The sequence below is a fragment of the Scyliorhinus canicula genome, chromosome 3 (assembly GCF_902713615.1).
Source record: "Scyliorhinus canicula chromosome 3, sScyCan1.1, whole genome shotgun sequence".
Taxonomy (NCBI): domain Eukaryota; kingdom Metazoa; phylum Chordata; class Chondrichthyes; order Carcharhiniformes; family Scyliorhinidae; genus Scyliorhinus; species Scyliorhinus canicula.
Genome location: NC_052148.1, coordinates 134,927,874 through 134,947,569, shown reverse-complemented (window position 1 = coordinate 134,947,569; position 19,696 = coordinate 134,927,874). Strand labels below are relative to the sequence as shown.

The 19,696-nt window shown below is 45.2% G+C and overlaps 1 protein-coding gene across 1 annotated transcript in view; it reads right to left on the bottom strand.

Moving 5' to 3' along the window:
* The window catches only part of rfc1 (replication factor C (activator 1) 1), an 87,725-nt gene that overhangs the window by 54,156 nt on the left and 13,873 nt on the right, over positions 1–19,696 (bottom strand). Inside the window, 4 exon segments of the mRNA XM_038791398.1 lie at positions 1,264–1,341; positions 1,998–2,072; positions 4,549–4,784; positions 18,935–19,045. Coding sequence (XP_038647326.1) covers positions 1,264–1,341; positions 1,998–2,072; positions 4,549–4,784; positions 18,935–19,045 — 500 coding nt within the window.

Sequence of the window (19,696 nt, the reverse complement as noted above, 5' to 3'; positions counted from 1 at the left end):
GGACATCATGAATGACGAAATTGATAAAAGTGATCCAAAACCCGTCACATTAGATCAGGCTTGAAAAGCCCACAGGTGAGCTATTTTTTAAAAATTCATTTTTTATGGGATGTGGGCTTTGGTGGCTAGGCCAGCATTTGTTGCCCGTCCCTAATTGCCCTTAAGAAGCTGGTGGTGAACTTTTTTGAACCACTGCAGTCCATGTGGTGTAGATACACCCACAGTGCTGTTAAGGAGGGAGTTCCAGAATTTTGACCAGCAATAGTGAAGGAACAGCAATATATTTCCAAGTCACGATGGTGAGTGACTTGGAGGGGAACCTCCAGGCAGTGGTGCTCCTGTGCATCTGTTGCCCTTGTTCTTCTAGTTGGCAGTAGTCTTTGGTTTGATAGGTGCTGCCTAGGGAGCCTTAGTGAGTTCCTGCAGTGCACCTTATAGATGGTACGCACCTCTGCTACTGTGCATTGGTGATGAAGGGAGTGAATGCTTGTGGAAGGGTGCCAATCAAGCGGGCTGCTTTGTCCTAGATGGTGTTGAGATTCTTGAGTGTTGTCCAGGGAAGCGGGGAATATTCCATCACACTCCTGACTTGTGCCATGTAGGTGGTGGACAGGCTTTGGGGAGTCAGGAGGAGAGTTACTCACCGCAAGATTCCTAGCCTCTGACCTGCTGTTGTAGCCACAGTATTTATATGGCTAGTCCAGTTCAGTTTGTGGTCAATGGTAACCACCAGAATGCTGATAGCGGGATATTCAGTGATTGTAATGCCAATGAATTTCATGGGGCGATTGTTTGATTCTCTCTTATTGGAGATGGTCATCGCCTGCCACTTACGTGGCGAGAATGTTACTCGTCACTAGTCAGCCCAAGCCTGAATATTCTGCAGGTCTTGGTGCTTTGCACATGGACTGCTAGTGTCTGAGGTGTCGCAAATGGTACAGAACATTGTGTAATCACCAGCAAACATGCCCGCATCTGACCTTATGTTGGAATCAGACTTCCTGGCCGCTTTCCCATATTTTAAGAAACTAAGTTCATTCATTTCTTCCACATCAAAAATGGTACACAGTTAAACGCACAAATACATTCCTTGCATAAGGCGTTGCCCAAGATTTCAAAATGCCACCGTTTTGCTACTAGTTGCAAATTAGGCATTTTCAAGTGAAGACCATAGCGAAATACAAAGTCACTGAATAGTATAATTCGTTTCAAAGTCCGTTTCATTGCTTTACCTGAAAATGGTGATTTATTTTCAAAAGTTACCTTTTTGCTTTTTGGCAACTCATCCAACATGGCCAATGTTTTCGCAAAGTTCTCATCCTCATGGAGCTGCCTCTCGAGCTGAAAGAGATAGTTAAGATTTTTTTTTATAAATAGACAAAAAAAAACATAATTATTACAGAGTTGTGAGATTATTTGCAAATATTTTCCCCACATAACGAGTGAAGCAAACAAAGTTACTGGTATATATTAGGTGTCACAATCAACTAGGGGACAATGATTTGCAAGGCAGACCTGCAAGCAAAGGTGATATGAAAAGAATGGCACAATCCAGAGAAAATGGGTGACGACAGATAAACCATCGCTGCCAGATGCCAGTTGGCAAGAGAATGGGGTTGCCTCAGCCAATGAGAATAGCTATGCCAAAGCAAAACAAATGTGCTGGCACAGGTACTGTGCTGGAGGGTTGATTCTGATCGAGGCCTTATCTGCCACCATGCAGGGAGCGCAGAAGTTCCACATTTCAGAATACTTTCAAATCTTTCTAGGAACATTTAAGCTAAATAAGCAACAAACACAAGGTTAACATTCATCCAGTTAACTCAAAATTCAAGCAAATCACCAAGCATTTCTTGGCAACAAGAGTAAACATTCACATTGGTACTTGCATTGACTGCACATAAAAGTGGATTAATTTCAGAAGACAAGACATTGCATCAAAAAGAAACCACTTGGAATTCTCTTTAACTGTACAGTACTTCTTCGCCTTCTATTACCTCAGCGTCCTCATCAAGCTGTAGCTGCCGAGCTAGTTCCTCATCATCTATCATGGAATCGACATTGCCTGAAGGCTAAGATGAGAAGAATACAGTTAAAGTTTTTTTTCTCAAAGTTGTTGACTCTTACTGGTCCATTGTTCCACACAGCATTCACTAACTAATTTCTTCACCCAACTGGACATATGAGCCTCAGCAGTACATATCACCTGGGTATGCAACTGTGGGTCTTCAGGACAGACCCAGGTCTTGGCTTCATACATGTGCACCTTTAGCAACCACAACCAATTTTGCTTTCCCCAATGTGCTGCCGTGGTTTTTGTTCATTTTCCAGTGCCTGCCGATCTTTTTGTCAAAGTCATTTTTTAAGGAAGTGGAAAAGATAATTACCTCGTTTAATTGGGGGGGGGGGGGCTAGGATTAGGCAGGTGCTGTAGTAACAAGGACAGCAGTCAGGAGGGTTGGGTCTTCCGAATTTACTGTATTATTACTGGGCATGGAATGCTGAGAAGGTGAGGAGCTGGGATTGGTGGGGAGGGGGGCTCCCAGTGGGTTAGAATGGAGGAGAGTCTGTGCAGGGGGTCGGGATTCAGAACTTTGGCAACAGCGCCACTCCAGATGGCCCCAGGGAGGTACGCGGAGAGTCCGGTGGTGGTGGCGACATTGAAGATCTGGAGGCAGTTGTGCCAGCACTTTAGGTTGTGGGCGGGGTAAAGGGAAATGCCGATTTGGGGGAACCATAGATTTGAGACAGGTGAGATGGGAATTTTCAGAGGTGGGAGGAGAGGGGAGTTAGGGTATTAAAAGATTTGTTTCTGGGGGGTCGGTTTGCAAGGCTTGAGGAGCTGGGGGCGAAATATGGGATGGGCCAGGGGGAGATGTTTAAATATATATGCAGGTCCAAGATTTTGCTAGGAAGGAGATACAGGGCTTTCCGGTGGCGCCGGCCCCCACATTGTTGGAAGGGGTACTGACAACAGGGGGAATGGGGGAGGGGGTGGTATTGGCGATTTATGGGGTAATTCTGGAAGAAGATAAGGTATCACTGGAGGGGATTAAGGCAAAGTGGGAGGTAGATTTGGGGGAGTGTATGGAGGAGGGGCTGTGGTGTAAGGTGCTTCAACTTTGTGCGCGAGGTTGGGGCTGATACAGCTGAAGGTGATATTTCAAGCGCACCGGAGGATGAGCCTGCTCTTTGAGCACGAGACTCGAACCAGGTCCCTTGGAAGCCATATTCGGGGTGTTGGATCGGCCAGGATTGGAAGTGGGTGCAGTGGCAGATATTTTAGCCTGTGCGTCACTGATCATATGAAGGTGGGTCCTGTTTGGGTAGAGGTCAGCTTCTCCACCTTGTGTCCTGGCGTGGCGGGGGGACCTGTTGAAGTTCTTAATGTTCGAGAAAGTGAAGTTCAAGTTGAGGGGAAGGATGGAAGGGTTCTACAACTCACGGGCTTTGTTTATTATGCATTTTCAAGAATTGGAGGGGGGTGTTGGAATGTATAAGTTATTGGTGATTATGTAAGAGTTGATGGTGGATTCCTGATTATTTTCCTTTGGTGTTTGGTGGGTGGGATAAATGGATTGTTGGCCAGGGGATTGCCATTGTACTTGTTACTGTTAATTATCTGTTGGCAGGTGTAAATTTGATGAAAATGTGAAAAAGGAGAATTAAAATATATATTTTAAAATTTTGCTTTCCCCAATTCAAAGATGTTGCAATTAATTGCAGCTCCTCTACTGATACGTTAGCTGAGGTCAGCTATTCCACACAGGCCAAGCCTTGAAACTGGAAGGTGCCTGGTATGACTAGCTCAGAGGCAATGACTTACTAAAGGTTCAACTCCTTTAATGATCAAGTGGATGACTAATCTATATAAAGTGGTCCCAGATTCAATTCCCAGTCTCTGTTGAGTGAGCTTACTTCCACCGTGGAATGAGTTATATTGACTTTAGAATTCCGGACATATACATCAATCACCGTCACCAGGGTATAAACCAAGGGTGCAGGTGAGTGAAGCCAGCCCAGGGGTGTGGTTCAAAACCCAACTGATTCTGCATCAGGTGACCTCAGGGTTATAATTAGCTTCAGCACCCCAAGAACAGGGAAGGGAGACAGGAAAACGCTGTAGCTGAAGATTCCCCCATCCAGATACCCAGATGAGATGTCTTGCACAGCCAAATAGCCCCTTAAAATGCAGTATCTTAGCTCACGTGAAGAATGGCTACCAGAAAGGGTCAAAGTTTCAGGAGAGGAAAATAAAGAGGGAGGGACATGGAAGACAGCGATTTAAAATTTCATAAGCATACAAATCGCGGCTGCCTTCACAAAGGTAAACAACTGTACGGGGGGGAGAAAAAGGTGTACAGAGTTATACTCTTGTGAAAAGTCTAATATGGAGGATAGTCCCTTACAAAACGTAATAATCTACACAGTTGCACTTTGTTCAAAGAACACAGTTCCCAATAGAACCAAAGTTAAATGACAAAGACAAGGATTGTAAACATGCACATACATATATATATATAAATGTATATATTTTGAAATCCTTACTGCTTTCCTTTTGCTAGCCACCAGCTTTTTATTCGATCTCTGCACACTGCTTGTGCCAAAGTAATCTAGCACCGACGTGCAGGTCAATTTTACTGGACTCGCTGGTTTAGGATGTGCGGATTTGGCCTGTGATTTTGTGTCTGCAGACCTTCCAGAGCCAGAGGTTCCAGGGTGGCTCCCATTTTCTCTGGACTTTTGTGTCATCTTCCTGCTATGCATAAAATCATCCTCTTCATCTTGAAATGATGCCAAAAGGGGAGGAAAGAAAAAAACAGGTGATTAACGAAAAGTGTTACTACTTTCCTAAATGTGGAGATGCCGGCATTGGATTGGGGTGAGCACAGTAAGAAGTCTTACAACACCAGGTTAAAGTCCAACAGGTTTGTTTCGAATCACTAACTTTGAGCGCAGCTCCTTCATCGGGTGAGTCACTCACCTGATGATGGAGCTGCGCTCCGAAAGCTAGAGATTCGAAACAAACCTGTTGGACTTTAACCTGTTGTTATAGTAAGACTTCTTACTGTACTTTCCTAAAGGTTAAGCAGTGCAAAGTATCAGATGGCACCAGTCAGTGCATATATTTTCAAATACAACCAATATCTCACAGGGTGACACAGTGGCTAGCATCGTGGCCTCAACAGTGTCAAGGACTCAGGTTTGATCCCGGCTCCAGGTCACTGTCCATGTGGAGCTTGCAGTCCCCCCGAGTCTGCGTGGGTCTCACCCCCACAGCCCAAAAGATGGGCTGGGTAGGTGCTGGCCACGCTAAATTGGAAAAAATAGAATTGGGTACTTAAATTTTTTTTTAAACCAATACCTCAGACTGCAGAATATCTGACCTCTTTAAATGTAGGGGGTATAACCCATTCCTCCCAGTGATTTGTCAATAAATCTTCCATAAAGCTTGAGTCTTTTAATCTCTTTCAAAATCCATCAGTGCAAAGGTCATCTAACCTCTCCAAATTTCAGTTACTTTACTGAAATGCAATATAGTAAGAAGACGGAACGAAAAAGCACTCGATAGATACTGCTGGGTATTTACTGAAGATACTAGCTAGGTGATATAATATTTTTTAATTCTTTCACGGGATGTAGGCGTTGCTGGCTTGGTCAGCATCCCTTATTGTCCTTGGCAACCGAGTGGCTTTCTGGACCATTTCAGAGGGCAACTGACAATCACCCACATCGTTGTGTGTCTAAAGTAGTAGTGAGCTGCCTTCTTGAACCGCTGCAATCCACGTGGTGTAGATATACCTACAGTGTTGCTAGGAAGGGAGCTCCAGGATGGCGTGCGGCTTTTGGGCGGGGGAGAGGTTGCAGGTGGTGGTGTTCCCATGCATCTGCTGCCCTTGTCCTTCTAGGTGGTTAGAAGTCACAGGTTTGGAAGGTGCTGTTGATGGAGCCTTGGTGAGTTGCTGCAGTGCATCTTGTAGATAGTACACTGTTACCACTTGTGTGGTACCACTTGCGGGCAGCACGGTAGCATGGTGGCTAGCATAAATGCTTCACAGCTCCAGGGTCCCAGGTTCGATTCCCGGCTGGGTCACTGTCTGTGTGGAGTCTGCACATCCTCCCCGTGTGTGCGTGGGTTTCCTCCGGGTGCTCCGGTTTCCTCCCACAGTCCAAAGATGTGCGGGTTAGGTGGATTGGCCATGCTAAATTGCCTGTAGTGCAAGGTTAATGGGGGGATTGTTGGGTTACGGGTATAGGGTGGATACGTGGGTTTGAGTAGGGTGATCATTGCTCGGCACAACATAGAGGGCCGAAGGGCCTGTTCTGTGCTGTACTGTTCTATGTTCTGTGTGTGTCTTTGCCCTGGATGTTGAGCTTGTGTTGGAGCTGTAATCATCCAGGCAAGTGGACAGTATTCTATTACACTTCTGACCAGTGCTTTGTAGATGATGGACAGGATTTCGGAGTCAGGAGGCGATTTACAGAGAGTTCCCAGCCTTTGATCTGCTCTTGTAGTCATAGTATTACACGCGTGGTCCAGTTCAGTTTCTAGTTCGTGGTAACCCCAGGATGTTGCTAGTGGGGGATTCAGCGATGGTAATGCCATTGAATGTCAAGAAGAGATGATTAGATTCTCTCATGTTGGAGATGGTCATTGCCTGGCACATGTGTGGTGAAAGTTACTTGCCACTTCTCACCCCAAGTGCGAATGTTGTCCAGGTCTTACTATATATGTATCGGAGGAGTTGCAAACGGTGCTGAACATTGTTCGATAAAATAACAATTTACTTGTATTTCTTTTAACTCAGTTCACTGCTCACGATATGTAATAAAAGCAAAAAAGCGCTGGAAAATCTCAGCAAGTCTGGCAACATCTGTGGAGAGAGAAACAGAGTTAACATCTGGAATCGGATAGGACTCTATCTTCAGACTTCCTGCAGCCTCCTGTATACAGGGGAGATCACATTAGAATAGACAATCTGCTGAAAACCCTGCTCTGCTCACAAGTCTGAATGATCTTTTTGTCCATCATCACTTAACTCTTCATTAAACTACTGGAGGGGGTGACAGTGTGGTCACTGATTTTCATTGAGGGTTCCCGAGCTTGGAGGAGGAGTTTGAGTTGCCAGGTGGGAACAGATTTCAGTACCTGCAGGTACAGGATTTTGTCCGGAGGCAGATTCCAGCTTCCCTCACCTCCCTCTCAGGGGACTACAGGATAAGGTGATGTCTAAAACAGGGGTCGGTGAGGGGAAGGTCTCGGAAATATATAAGGAACTGATGGAGTGGGAAGGGGTCCCAATCGGGGAGGTGAAGAGGAAGTGGAAGAGTTAGGAGGGGAGCGGGAAGCCGGGTTATGGGAGAAGGTCCCGAGGAGAGTCAATGCATCCTCGTCATGTGCCAGGCTTGGCCTGATCTAGTTCAAGGTCGTCCACAGGACTCATATGACTGTGGCCCGGATGAGCAGGCTTTTTGAGGAGGTGGAGGACAGATGTGGGAGGTGTGGGGGGAGTCCTGCAAAGGGACACGGAGCCTCCAAAGCCGTGGGCTTGGGTCAGTGACATGGCAGGGTTTCTTAGGCTAGAGAAAATTAAGTTCGCCTTAAGGGGTTCAATACAGGGGTTCACTCGGAGGTGGCAGCCGTTCATCGACTTCGTCAAGGAAAATTGACTCAGCAGGAGAGGGGGGAAGAAAGAGGCATGGAAGTGAAAAATAAGGGCGGGGAATCTAATATACAGGTAGCTAGGAGGTAATGGGGGGGGGGGGGGGGGGGGGGGGGGGGGGGGGAGTTGGGTATGTTATTGTGGGGTTTTGGCCCGTGCTGGATTGCTCTGTTGTTTAGAATGTTAACATTATAAATGCCTCCATAAAATGTTTTTTAAAAAAATACTCTTCATTAAACTACCAATGACCACCCTGTTCTTGGCCTCCTACACTTTTTCTTTTATTCGTTCATAGGACGCGGGCATTGGTGGCTGGGCCAGCATTTATTGCCCAGTCCAGGGCATTTATGAGTCAATCACATTGCTGTGGTTCGGAGCGACATGTCGGCCAGGCCAGATAAGAACAACATATTTCCTTCCCTAAAAGGACATTAGTGAACATTGAGGGTTTTTACAACAATCCACAATAGTCATCATTAGACATTTAATCCCAGATTTTCTTTCATTTAATTCAAATTTCACCAGCTGCCATGGTGAGATTCGAACCCAGGACCCTAGAGCATTATCCTGGATATCTGGATTACTAGTCTGGTGACAAAACAACTACGCCACTGCCTACCCTCACTGTTCCAAACGGAAACTCAATGCAAGCTGAGGGAACAGCATCTCATCTTTCTCCTCTGCACTTTACCACCTTCAGCCTCAACAATGGATGCGACAACTTTACATCGTAACACCAATCCCAATTTCTCAGGCAGTAGATGCTTGTAATGGTGGATGGCTGCACCAGAGCCATTGACAGTGAAGGCTATGTGTGGACTGGGGTTCTCCAATCAGTATATGATCAATAAGATAGGTTTGCATCCCTGGGGTTAACCTACTTTCTTCACCAAATTCCCAGGCCAAGAGCCTCTTTGCCAGCAAAGTGGAGAAAGGCAGACTTCCTACACTGTCCCAATGAAGTTCAAAGTAAGCTCGAGCACCTTACAGCCTTCCAAACTAAACACGGAGTTCAACAGTTTTGGATCATAACCACTGTCCCCATTCTTTTCCCACCCCAGACACCAGCTGTTTTCCACAATTTTACCAATTCCACCTTTTGCTTCAATACTTGTCCCCAATACCACCTCCTTTTGCCTGCTGTTATTTAATATCATGTCTTCCTTATTCTCCAGAAACACTGCTCCCCCCATTCCCTTTTCCCTGCATCTGTACTTGGTTAAACCCGTTACATTTCTAACTTTTTCACATTTGACACTGACCCGAAACATGAACGTTTTTCTCTCTCCAGATGCTGTCTGACCTACTGAATATTTTGAGCATTTTTATTACAATCAAATACTGCTTTGCATTCAAATTAATTTGTTGAACCAGTTAGAATTGCACTGGGTTCCAAATGTATTGCTGTAGTCAGACTTAGCCATCAGAGAACATTATTCACCAGCATCATCCAGAAGCAACATGAGCAAGGACTCCACAACGAGCCTGCCTAATTCTTCCCCCATTAATTTGACTGTCATCTCCAGTTATGCAGTATCTCAAAAAATCAAAGTTTTTCTTATTTTTTTTAAAATAAATTTAGATAATTTTTTCCAATTAAGGGGCAATTTAGCGTGGCCAATCCACCTAACCTGCAATCTTTGGGCTGTGGGGGTGAAATCCACACAGACACGGGGAGAATGTGCAAACTCCACATGGACAGTGACCCAGGGCCGGGATTCAAACCCAGGTCCTCAGCGCCAGAGGCAGCAATGCTAACCACTGTGCCACCGTGCTGTCCATTAAAAAAAATCCAAGTTAAAGAACAGCTTTCAGCGACTATAAAACTCTCACCCATACCAGACTATCCCAATGCTCTCCCGATCAGCCTCCCATCCTTCATAAACTGGAGCTCATCCAAAATGCTGCTTTCTGCCATACATGCCAACTCTCACTGCACAACGCCATCTCAAACTCTCACTGCACAACGCCATCTCAAACTCTCACTGCACAACGCCATCTCAAACTCTCACTGCACAACGCCATCTCAAACTCTCACTGCACAACGCCATCTCAAACTCTCACTGCACAACGCCATCTCAAACTCTTACCAAAACATAAGAAATAGCAGCTGACGGCTATTCAGCCATGCAAGCCTACTTTTTTAAAACGCTACATTATTTTGCCAACCCTAGCCCATGGGGGGGAAAAGCCTGTGTCCCAAGCCAAACCCCAGGCAACAAATATGGTGTTCGACAGCAAACTTCAAACTTGTTTTCCACGGTTGCCTCCCATTTCACTTTTCAGACACACGCACATGCACACACTGCACTCACGAAACTCTAACAAAAAGCAAATAATTGACACCATGACGCTGATTACAAGGTTTGAACTTCAATTAACTGTAGTGCAAAAATGGGGGTGGGGCAGGAAAAACACGAGTGACACTTCCTGGATAATTGGCATGACCTTATAAAAAAAAAGTCCAAATTTGAAATAAATGGCCTGAAATGCAGAGAGGTAATTGGGTAGCAGGTGTAGCTCAAATGTCTGGATTTTTCTGAACCAGCCATTACAGTTACTATGACACTAATACTTTCAGAGAGATAGATAACTGAAGATATAATCCTGCTTATTATGGCAACATTTGAACTTTGACAAGTTGTGCAATGTCTATCTACACAGCATACTGGTGAAATAGACTAAGCCATAGTTTATCTGGTCGGCTTATAAAGAGTAATTCCAAGTGTCAAGGTCAAAATCATACCTTAATCTCTCTGAAAACACAGTGGCAACAGAACAAAGCTGGGACATTGCACAACTGGGATAGGTAATAATGCCAAGTGTCAGAGTTCAAGGGTTCTCTTTTACTGTGTTCTGGAATCTCAGAGCAACGGTCACAAAGTGTGAACCGTTCCCATTTACCACACCTGTCCCCTCATTCTCAGTTGAGGGGAATGGGTCATTTCCCACAACTTTTAGCGTTATCTCAAAAGTCTCATTATAAATAACTACCTGCAGCTGCTTCATAAGGATGACCCCAACATGCAGATCAAATTAATAACTATCGTGTTTATTTTACATTCCTTGGTCAGAGACATGATAAATTGTGAAAATCCCTTTTTGGAAAGCTTTGGGCACAAGGTTTTATATGATGACGTTTTCGCAGAATCAGAATCACAGCATAATAGGTCATTCTGTCCATGCCGGCTTTCCAACTGGGAAAGACACCTTCTCCCCATAACCTGGCACATACATAGTCCAATTCCCCTCGAATGCTTCAATTGAATGTGCCTTCACCAACTCTTGTCAGCACATTCCAGATCTTAAACATTTGTTGGAAGAAATATTCCTCATGTCTCCATTGCTTCTTTTTCCAATTTCCTTGGATCTGTGCCCTCTGGTTCTCGATCCTCCCACCAATGGGAACAGTTTTTCCCCCCAATCTACTTCTGTCCAGATCACTCATGATTTTGAATAGCTCTATCAAATCTCCTCAACCTTCACTTCAGTTTTGGAAGAGGGGGTCAAGTAATCTACTATGAATTCTGCCCAAAAGGTTTCTGTGGCTTGGTTACCATAGGGACTGAGAAGTGCTTGCTGAGACTTCCTGGGAGCAAGGTGCAAATGTTCACACTTCAAAAAAAAAATAGACGTATGCGCACATGCATGTGGTGTGGCTCAGCAAACCAGGGAGATATGAATTCAGTAGAAGCAGAGTGACTGAGGACTGTTTTCTATGAAAACTGTAAACCTGTGGAGACTGCATTGTAATGTATATGTATGCGAGTTATCAGCCATATTAAAACATTAATAAAGCTTATCTTCTTTGGAGCTTAAGAGCAGTAGTCACCTACAAGGTGATATTTTGTTTTTCTCCATTCTGAAGAGGAGTCCTACTGGACTTCAAAGGTTAACACTATTTCTCTCTCCAGAGATGCTGCCAGATCTGGGATTTTCCCAGGATATTCTGATTTTACTTCAGATTCCCAGCATTTTGATATTCAGGTTTTTCAATAAAAGTCTTAAAATTTGAAATCTTGTCATGCAATTCCTTTAAGTGGTTCACTAGAAATTCAAATATCTTTTTAAAAGGCTATTGGGTTCGAGAGGGATTGTAACAGGAGCATATTCAACATAATTACTCAACGTGTCTAATTTGCATTTGAATGCTAGTACATGCCCACGTGCTTCCTGTGCCCATAGAACCACAGTTTAGCAGAATTTATCACCCTCAGGAGAGGAATGGAGAAAATCTGACAGCAAGGAAACACTGTTAAAAGACAAGTTCCAATGAGATGCAGCGTCAGTAACTGACCTGATGCAAGTGTTTACAGTAAAATAGATCTGGGTGATGTCAGGTGCACAATCTACACACGTTCACACAAACTGAATATATGTCAGTGAATAAAAATACAACTCTGCTGCAAGGTCTGAAACTGTGTCAAAAAGTGAACAACAATGTGCCAAACCCAGGCAGAGGAGGTCAACGTGACACAGATTACAAGTGGGTATTGTATTTAGTCACATTAACATCACAAACTACTTTCACGAGTTTTGTGCATCCTGCACGTCCCCAGATTATACGACACAAGAAGTCACTTCTGTGGAACACTTGTGGTACTGGAGCATTAATGGCACCTTGTTTATATTTGCAATCCTTCTTGTAGCAATTATGTAATTTAATGTGCCAAATTAAAGCGACAACACCATTCATCAAAATCTGCGCCACGGACACCAGATCGGTTGGTGACTGTGCAGCACTGCTCAAATCAATTTCCAATACACCGATTTGACAACCAAATATTTTTAAGAATAAGAAAAACAGGGAGCCACAAATGCCCATCATCCCATCCAACTGATCTCTACAATATGTTATTCGCAATTACCTGTGTCACTGCCTCTACCTAACCACTCAAGTGTGAAAAAGGTGACTAATAACCAGGCGGATGGCACGGTGGTGCAGTGGTTAGCACTGCTGCGTCACGGCACCGAGGACCCGTGTTTGATCCCGGCCCACTGTATGTGTGGAGTTTGCACATCCCCCCCGTGTCTACATGGGTCTCACCCCAACAACTCAAAGACGTGCAGCATAGGAGAACTGGCCACGCAAAATTGCCCCTTAATTGGAAATATTTTTATTTAAAAAGGAGCCTATTCAACATCCTCCAAACATTTCCTGGGAAACGCTGCTGTATTATTCAATTATCTAGGCCCAAGTCCTTCCCAACAACTCAGGCAGTTACTTACGCAATTTTTCAAAGAATTCAATAGATGAGCTCCGACTCATCTGAGCTCAGACCCAGATCTGCTGCCACGGTTACGTCACTCTCGTCTGTCTTGCATCATCCTCATGCATCCACTGTAACTCACTCAGTGTCGTCTGTAATCCACCTACATGTAGATTGGTCCCTCTTTCTGCTGCCTTCTGGAAGAGCTCCAATCAAATGGTCAAAACACTGACATTTTCCATGGATGGAAGGCCATTCACGTAAATAACTCAAAAGAAACCCTAACAATTTCTACTCTGGCATTACAACCAATTATTTTGGATTACATCCTTTCATCTGAACCACAGTCATCAGTCCCACCACAATGTCACATTCCAAAACCATTGTCCAACTTCATGGTGTGGGTCAGCAGTGAACAACTGTACTATACTCAGCAGGACTTTAAGCAGCTAGTTAATCAGTTGCATAACCACTGGCACTTTGGTAGTTATTCGTCAACTACAATGAAAATTCTTTCCTCTGAATAAGAATTCTGATAATCAGTCCCTCCAGAAACTTTTCTCCCCCCCCCCCCCCAAAAGTGAAATACAATATTTTGTGCTTTTGTTATTTTTTAAAGATCAAATGTCACTCCAGTTGAATCGAAGACAAGTAGTAGCCACGAAATAATCATACTCCCTAATGTTATTTCTGCCTCCACGAAGATTTATCCACACGATTAAGAACTGACCTTAAATCCATTTCAAGCTCAAATATATTTTGGATAAATTACAGACCATATCGGAGTCTGGCCACAAAACTGGGAACTTCTGGGAGACTTGATAGAGGATTATAAGATGATCAGGGGAATAGATAGAGTAGACAGTCAGATACTTTTTTCCCGGGTGGAACAAACCATTACAAGGGGACATAAATTTAAGATGAATGGTGGAAGATATAGGGAGGATGTCAGAGGTAGGTTCTTTACCCAGAGAGTAGTGGGGGCATGGAATGCACCGCCTGTGGAAGTAGTTGAGTTGGAAACATTAGGGACCTTCAAGCGGCTATTGGATAGGTACATGGATTACGGTAGAATGATGGGGTGTAGATTCATTTGTTCTTATCCAGGATAAAAGTTGAGCACAACATCGAGGATCGAAGGGCCTGTTCTGTGCTGTATTGTTCTATGTTCTATAATATTAAATATAGTTTATTTAGCCATAAATACCAATATTTGATCATTTGAGGAAGGATGGTAAATTTCTATTGCAGCATTACTTATCAGTACCATATTTTCATCCAATTAATCGATCCAGTTAGTCCCTGGCCTTGCCATGTTAGATACTGAAACACAAGAAAAGGCTGCTGATTTCTTCAGGGACAGCTAATCAGAAATTAAACTGTGGTGCAGCCAACTGATAAACTGAATACAAAGTGTAGATCGGCACCCATTTCACATAAAAGAACAAGCCTAGCCTCTCACTATATCTTCACGGACTCGTAAAACCCCTAATCCTGGATTTTAAACCAGTTTAAAAGTGCTTCTTCTGAAAAACACTAACCTGCATCGACAAACTACCATTCTTAGAACATTGTAAACCCATGTTATATCACTCACTCTGCACTTTATTTAAAATATTACTTATTTTGAAAACTACAAACTCTTTAATTAGGTGTGTAAATGGCAGTTGCAGCCAACTTCTCAAATAGATCCAGTCCTAGTCTGTACAGATCAGCAACTCACCCTTTTCCCCAGATGCGCTAGGTGTTTTTTTTTTTTAAATAGTACAGAAACTATTAGGAAAAAGGATTTAGCTCAATAAACCCACTCCTGTTGGTTAATTTCAAACTGAGATTTTTCCATTCTCACGATTTGCCCAAATTCACTTTTGCTCTAGGAACAGATCCATTTGTCTCCTAAATGCAGTAATTGCTTTAAACTCCACGAAACCTGCCGCCCAGCTTTTGCCATGGGGCTTCCTCAACAACATTCAAATTCACATGGTGGTGATCCAGCCAATGCAGCTACAGCTTACACCAGTGTTTTTCAAACTTTTTTTCCCCGAGGACCCATTTTTACCAACCACTCAACGTTCGCGACTCATGCCAGCCGACCTTCGCGACCCACCATTTTTGTTTACCTTTAATGCGACAGGTGAGCCTACTTGGTCTTCACAACTCACTTGCTTTGTCATTCAATATTACATTTCTGTATGGCTTGTTCATCAGAGGTCCTGGAGCTCACACCAGCACTGCTTTGTCCTGCCATGAACTCTCTTGCAAAGCTCTCTCTAGTAGATTCAGTTGTGAGATTCTGGCCCACTCTTCCTTAGTCCAAAAAGATTATCTTCAGCTCTTCACACGGTCTGGTTGCTTGCTTGCTGGCAGCTAACAAACCAGAGACGCTCTCCTCAGTAATTTCGCACCTAGAGTACCTGACATCAGTGTACCGGGCGAGTGACCTGCTCTCTGCTGCCGCTTCTGGCGGGAAGCCCAATTGATTTTCTTCTTTTTTTTTTAATCTGCTCCTGGATCAGCATGCTGATGTACGAAGGAGGCGTACCCAGTTGGGGTCTGAGCCTGCTACATCCGACTGAGGGACACGCAAGCGTGGGATGGCTGGCATTTTTAAAAGCCGGTCGCAGTCGTTGAGCCCTGACCGATCGCTCCACGACCCTCCCAACACCCACCCGCAGGTCACAACTCAGTTTGAAAATTACCAACTTACACCATGTGTATTTTATTATTGCAAACAACAAAAGAAAAATACAGCAGACTCTGGAAACACACAGATGATGTGGGATTACTTTCTCAGAGATACTGCTCAGGATAATAAAAGAATTTGACAAATATATTACAACACCATTAGAGATAACTTGCCACTCCATTACTTAAATGAGGTCAGGACCGTGGAGCTCCTGGCGGAGAGGAAAAAGCTACCGATGGACTGTGGCCTGCTCTCCACGAGGAAAGTAGTGCACCAACTCCGCCAGGCACAGGAGACCCTATGCAAACACGGAGACAAAGCCAGCCGCTTGCTGGCTCACCAGCTGAGAAAGCAGGCAGCCACGAGGGAAATAGCAGAGGCAACTTAGCAGAACCGGACAAGGTCAACCAGCATTTGAGACCTTCTACCAGGGGCTGTACGCCTCGGAGCCCCAGCAGGGGACTCTGGATCAAGCAGTTCCTTGATGGACTGGACATGCCAGTTATGGGAGGACAGGAAACAGGGCCTGGAAGCAACGCGAGAACTGGAAAGGCAATGGAGTGTATTAGCTCCATGCAGGCAGGGAAAGCAGCAGGACCAGACAGTTTCCTGGCTGATGTCTACAAAAGATTTGCGACAGCTACAGGAAATGTTCACCAACTCGCTGGTAAGGGGCACACCGCTACCTACGTTAACACAAGCCTCAATCTCGCTGATACCTAAAAGAAACAAAGACCCAAATGGATGTGATTCCTATAGACCCATCTCATTGCGAACCGTAGTTGCAAATATACTGGCCAAGATCCTGGCCAAAAGGCTGGCTTATTAGAGGTGGTTGAAGACCAAACGGGCTTTGTCAAGGAAAGACAGCTAACATCGAACATCAGGCGTCTGTTGAATGTGATCATGACCCCATCCGGGAACAGAACACCCGAGGTGATCATCTCTCTGGATGCTGAAAAGGCCTCCGACAGAGTCAAATGGCAGCCGTTCGGGCTTGGAACAGGGTCCACCACCTGGATGAAACTCCTGTACAACGCTCCCATGGCGAGGGTACAGACAAATACCACCGGTTCGAAGTACTCCCAATGGCTTAGAGGCACAAGGCAGGGATGCCCATTATCCCCGTTGCTGTTCACCCTTGCAATCGCGCTTACGACAGCAAAGAATTGGAAACGGATCCGGAGAGGAGACAGAGAGCACAGAGTCTCGCTCTATGCGGATGACCTGCTCCTCTACATCGCGGACCCGTGAAGCAGCATGGAAGGGATCATGGCGCTCTTGAAAGAGTTTGGAACCTTCTCGGGCTACAAACTTATCTCGTGCAAAGGTGAGATCTTCCCAATAAACCTCAAGTGGGAGGGACAGAGCTGGAGGGGCTTCCATTTAAACAGGCCCAACACAAATTCCACTACCTATGGATCCAAATCACTCACGACTGGACAAAGATCCACAAATGGAACCTGACCAGCCTGACGGAGGAGGTTAAGAAGGACCTGCAGGGTTGGAGCACACTCCCATTCTAATGTACGATAAAGCCCCCATCTGCAACAACAGGTTCACACCTGCGACTATGGACGTCTCCTTCAAAAGGTGGAGACAGGACGGGAGGACGTTGACCGCAGAGAGAGTAAAGGGTGGATAACGCTCGAAGAGCTAACAGAAAGATTCCAGCTGACGGGGGGGGGGGGACAAACTTGGGTATCTAGAACTCAAAAACTTCCTATGAAGGGATCAAGGACGTACCCACAACAATCCCTGCTAGAGGTCCTGCTGGGCGTGGACATTTTAGGGAAAGGGACCTGCAGGGACATGTACGGGCAACTAAGGGGGCCAACACCCAACTGGACAAGACAAGGGAGAAGTGGGACGACGACCTGGGGTTTGAAATAGGGTGGGGGCTCTGGGGCGAAGCACTGCACAGGGTCAACTCCACCTCCACACGTGCAAGGTTAAGTCTAATGCAGTTAAACATGATACACAGAGCCCACTTAACCAGAACACGAATGGGCAGGTTCTTCCGGAGGTGGAGGATAGATGCTAACGGTGCCAAGGAGGCCCGGCCATCCATACCCACATGTTCTGCTCTTGTCCCAGACTCGCTGGGTTGTGGACAGCCTTCTTCAAGGCAATGTCCAAGGTGGTGGGGATAAGGGTGGAGCCAGGCCCGGGTGCGGCAGTCTTCGGGGTATCAGAGTAACCAGATCTATTCATGGGGAGGAAGGCCGACAGCCTTGCCTTTGCCTCCCTGGCTCGGCTGGCAGTCAGGAGCACCACCTAAAGCTACAGACTGGCTGTGCGACCTGTCGGAATTCCTGCAAATGGAGAAAATTAAATTCACCATCCAGGTATCGGAAGAAGGCTTCCACAAAACATTGGAGCCATTCATTCAGGTTTTCCAAGACCTGTGTGTAGCCAACAACTAGGAAGCCAAAGATTAGGAGGGGCTAGCTCAGACACAGTAAGGAAGCGGGAGGGGGACACATGAAACTCAACCAAGCCCAAGAGAAGCAGGAGACATGGGGCCGGGGCACGTGCACCAACAACCTGAACGAAAGGGAAGAAATGAAATGATACTCGGAAATGAAATTCATGACCTACTAATGCAAAAAAAGAAATGAGTATTGGCCCAACCATGAAGTGTTGTTGTACGGCAGTAAAAAGCTATTGGTCGGGGAGTGGTATAAAAAAAACTCAACATGTTTCTGACTGAAGTCAAGAGTCACAAGTTCAAGGCAGCGATCACACTATTGGCATAGGTCCTAGCTGCCCAGGCAAGCCAGCTACCATCAGGCTAACATCCAATCCTCTTCAGTGGTTTATTTTCCATCACACGTGGAATGCACCAATTTTAATTATAATTTGAAAGCTCTCAGATCAATACTGACAATACAATGGCCAAAACCATTGAACAGGCACAAGAACATAGAAGAACATAGAACAGTACAGCACAGAACAGGCCCTTCGGCCCTCAATGTTGTGCCGAGCCATGATCACCCTACTCAAACCCACGTATCCACCCTATACCCGTAACCCAACAACCCCCCCCTTAACCTTACTTTTTTTATTAGGACACTACGGGCAATTTAGCATGGCCAATCCACCTAACCCGCACATCTTTGGACTGTGGGAGGAAACCGGAGCACCTGGAGGAAACCCACGCACACAGGGGGAGGACGTGCAGACTCCACACAGACAGTGACCCAGCCGGGAATCGAACCTGGAGCTGTGAAGCATTTATGCTAACCACCATGCTACCCTGCTGCCCCAAAGAAAGAAAGAAAGAATTAGTGAACAAGGCATCTGTCATTGCCCTGCTATTTAACTAGAGCTGAGAATTATATATAGGAATACAGATCACATCTGCTTCTTACCAGTTTCAGAAACCACAGTAACAGTCTCTGGTTTGGAAGGTTTTATAGATTTGGAGGAGGAGGATGTTTTCTTGCATTTCTTCTCCGGAGGAGACTCTTCCAATTCAGAATCTGCAGCACAGTAACGCAATTGTTTAAAAACACAGTTCATTCTCGATATCAAATCTGCCCAAAAGGTGCAGGAGTAACTAGCTTGCATTGTAGCCCAGTAGTTAACTACATTGTGGTGTTGTACTGAAATCACGCAAGGACTGACCTCAGTTCTTTGGTTATGTTAGCTGATCTGGGGATGGGAGATCTAGAGAAAAACACAACTGCCCTTGCAGAATACTGCAATACAGAAACATGCTATTTTATCCTTTAGGGTTCTGCTGACCATCACTGCACCCATGATATGGATGAGGGACAGAAAAACCAGGGATCTCCTCTCTGGCAGATGATAATCCATTGATCCTGCTGGTCAGAAACAACATGAGCCACGATGCCCTCCATAGTCAAATTAGCTGCCAACCCGTCCAGCCTTTCAAATTTGAGAACGGTATTAGAGACTACTTCAATGTTGAAATTGTATCTTAGCTGTAATCCACAATTTCTAGAGAAGCCAGAAAAAGCAAATCAACTCATTATACTATTTTCAAAATAAATTACCCAATTTGTTTTCCAATTAAGGGGCAATGGGGATAACTCCACAGGGACAGTGACCCCGAGCTGGGATCAAACCAGGGTCCTCGGCACCGTGAGGCAGCAGTGCTAACCACTGTG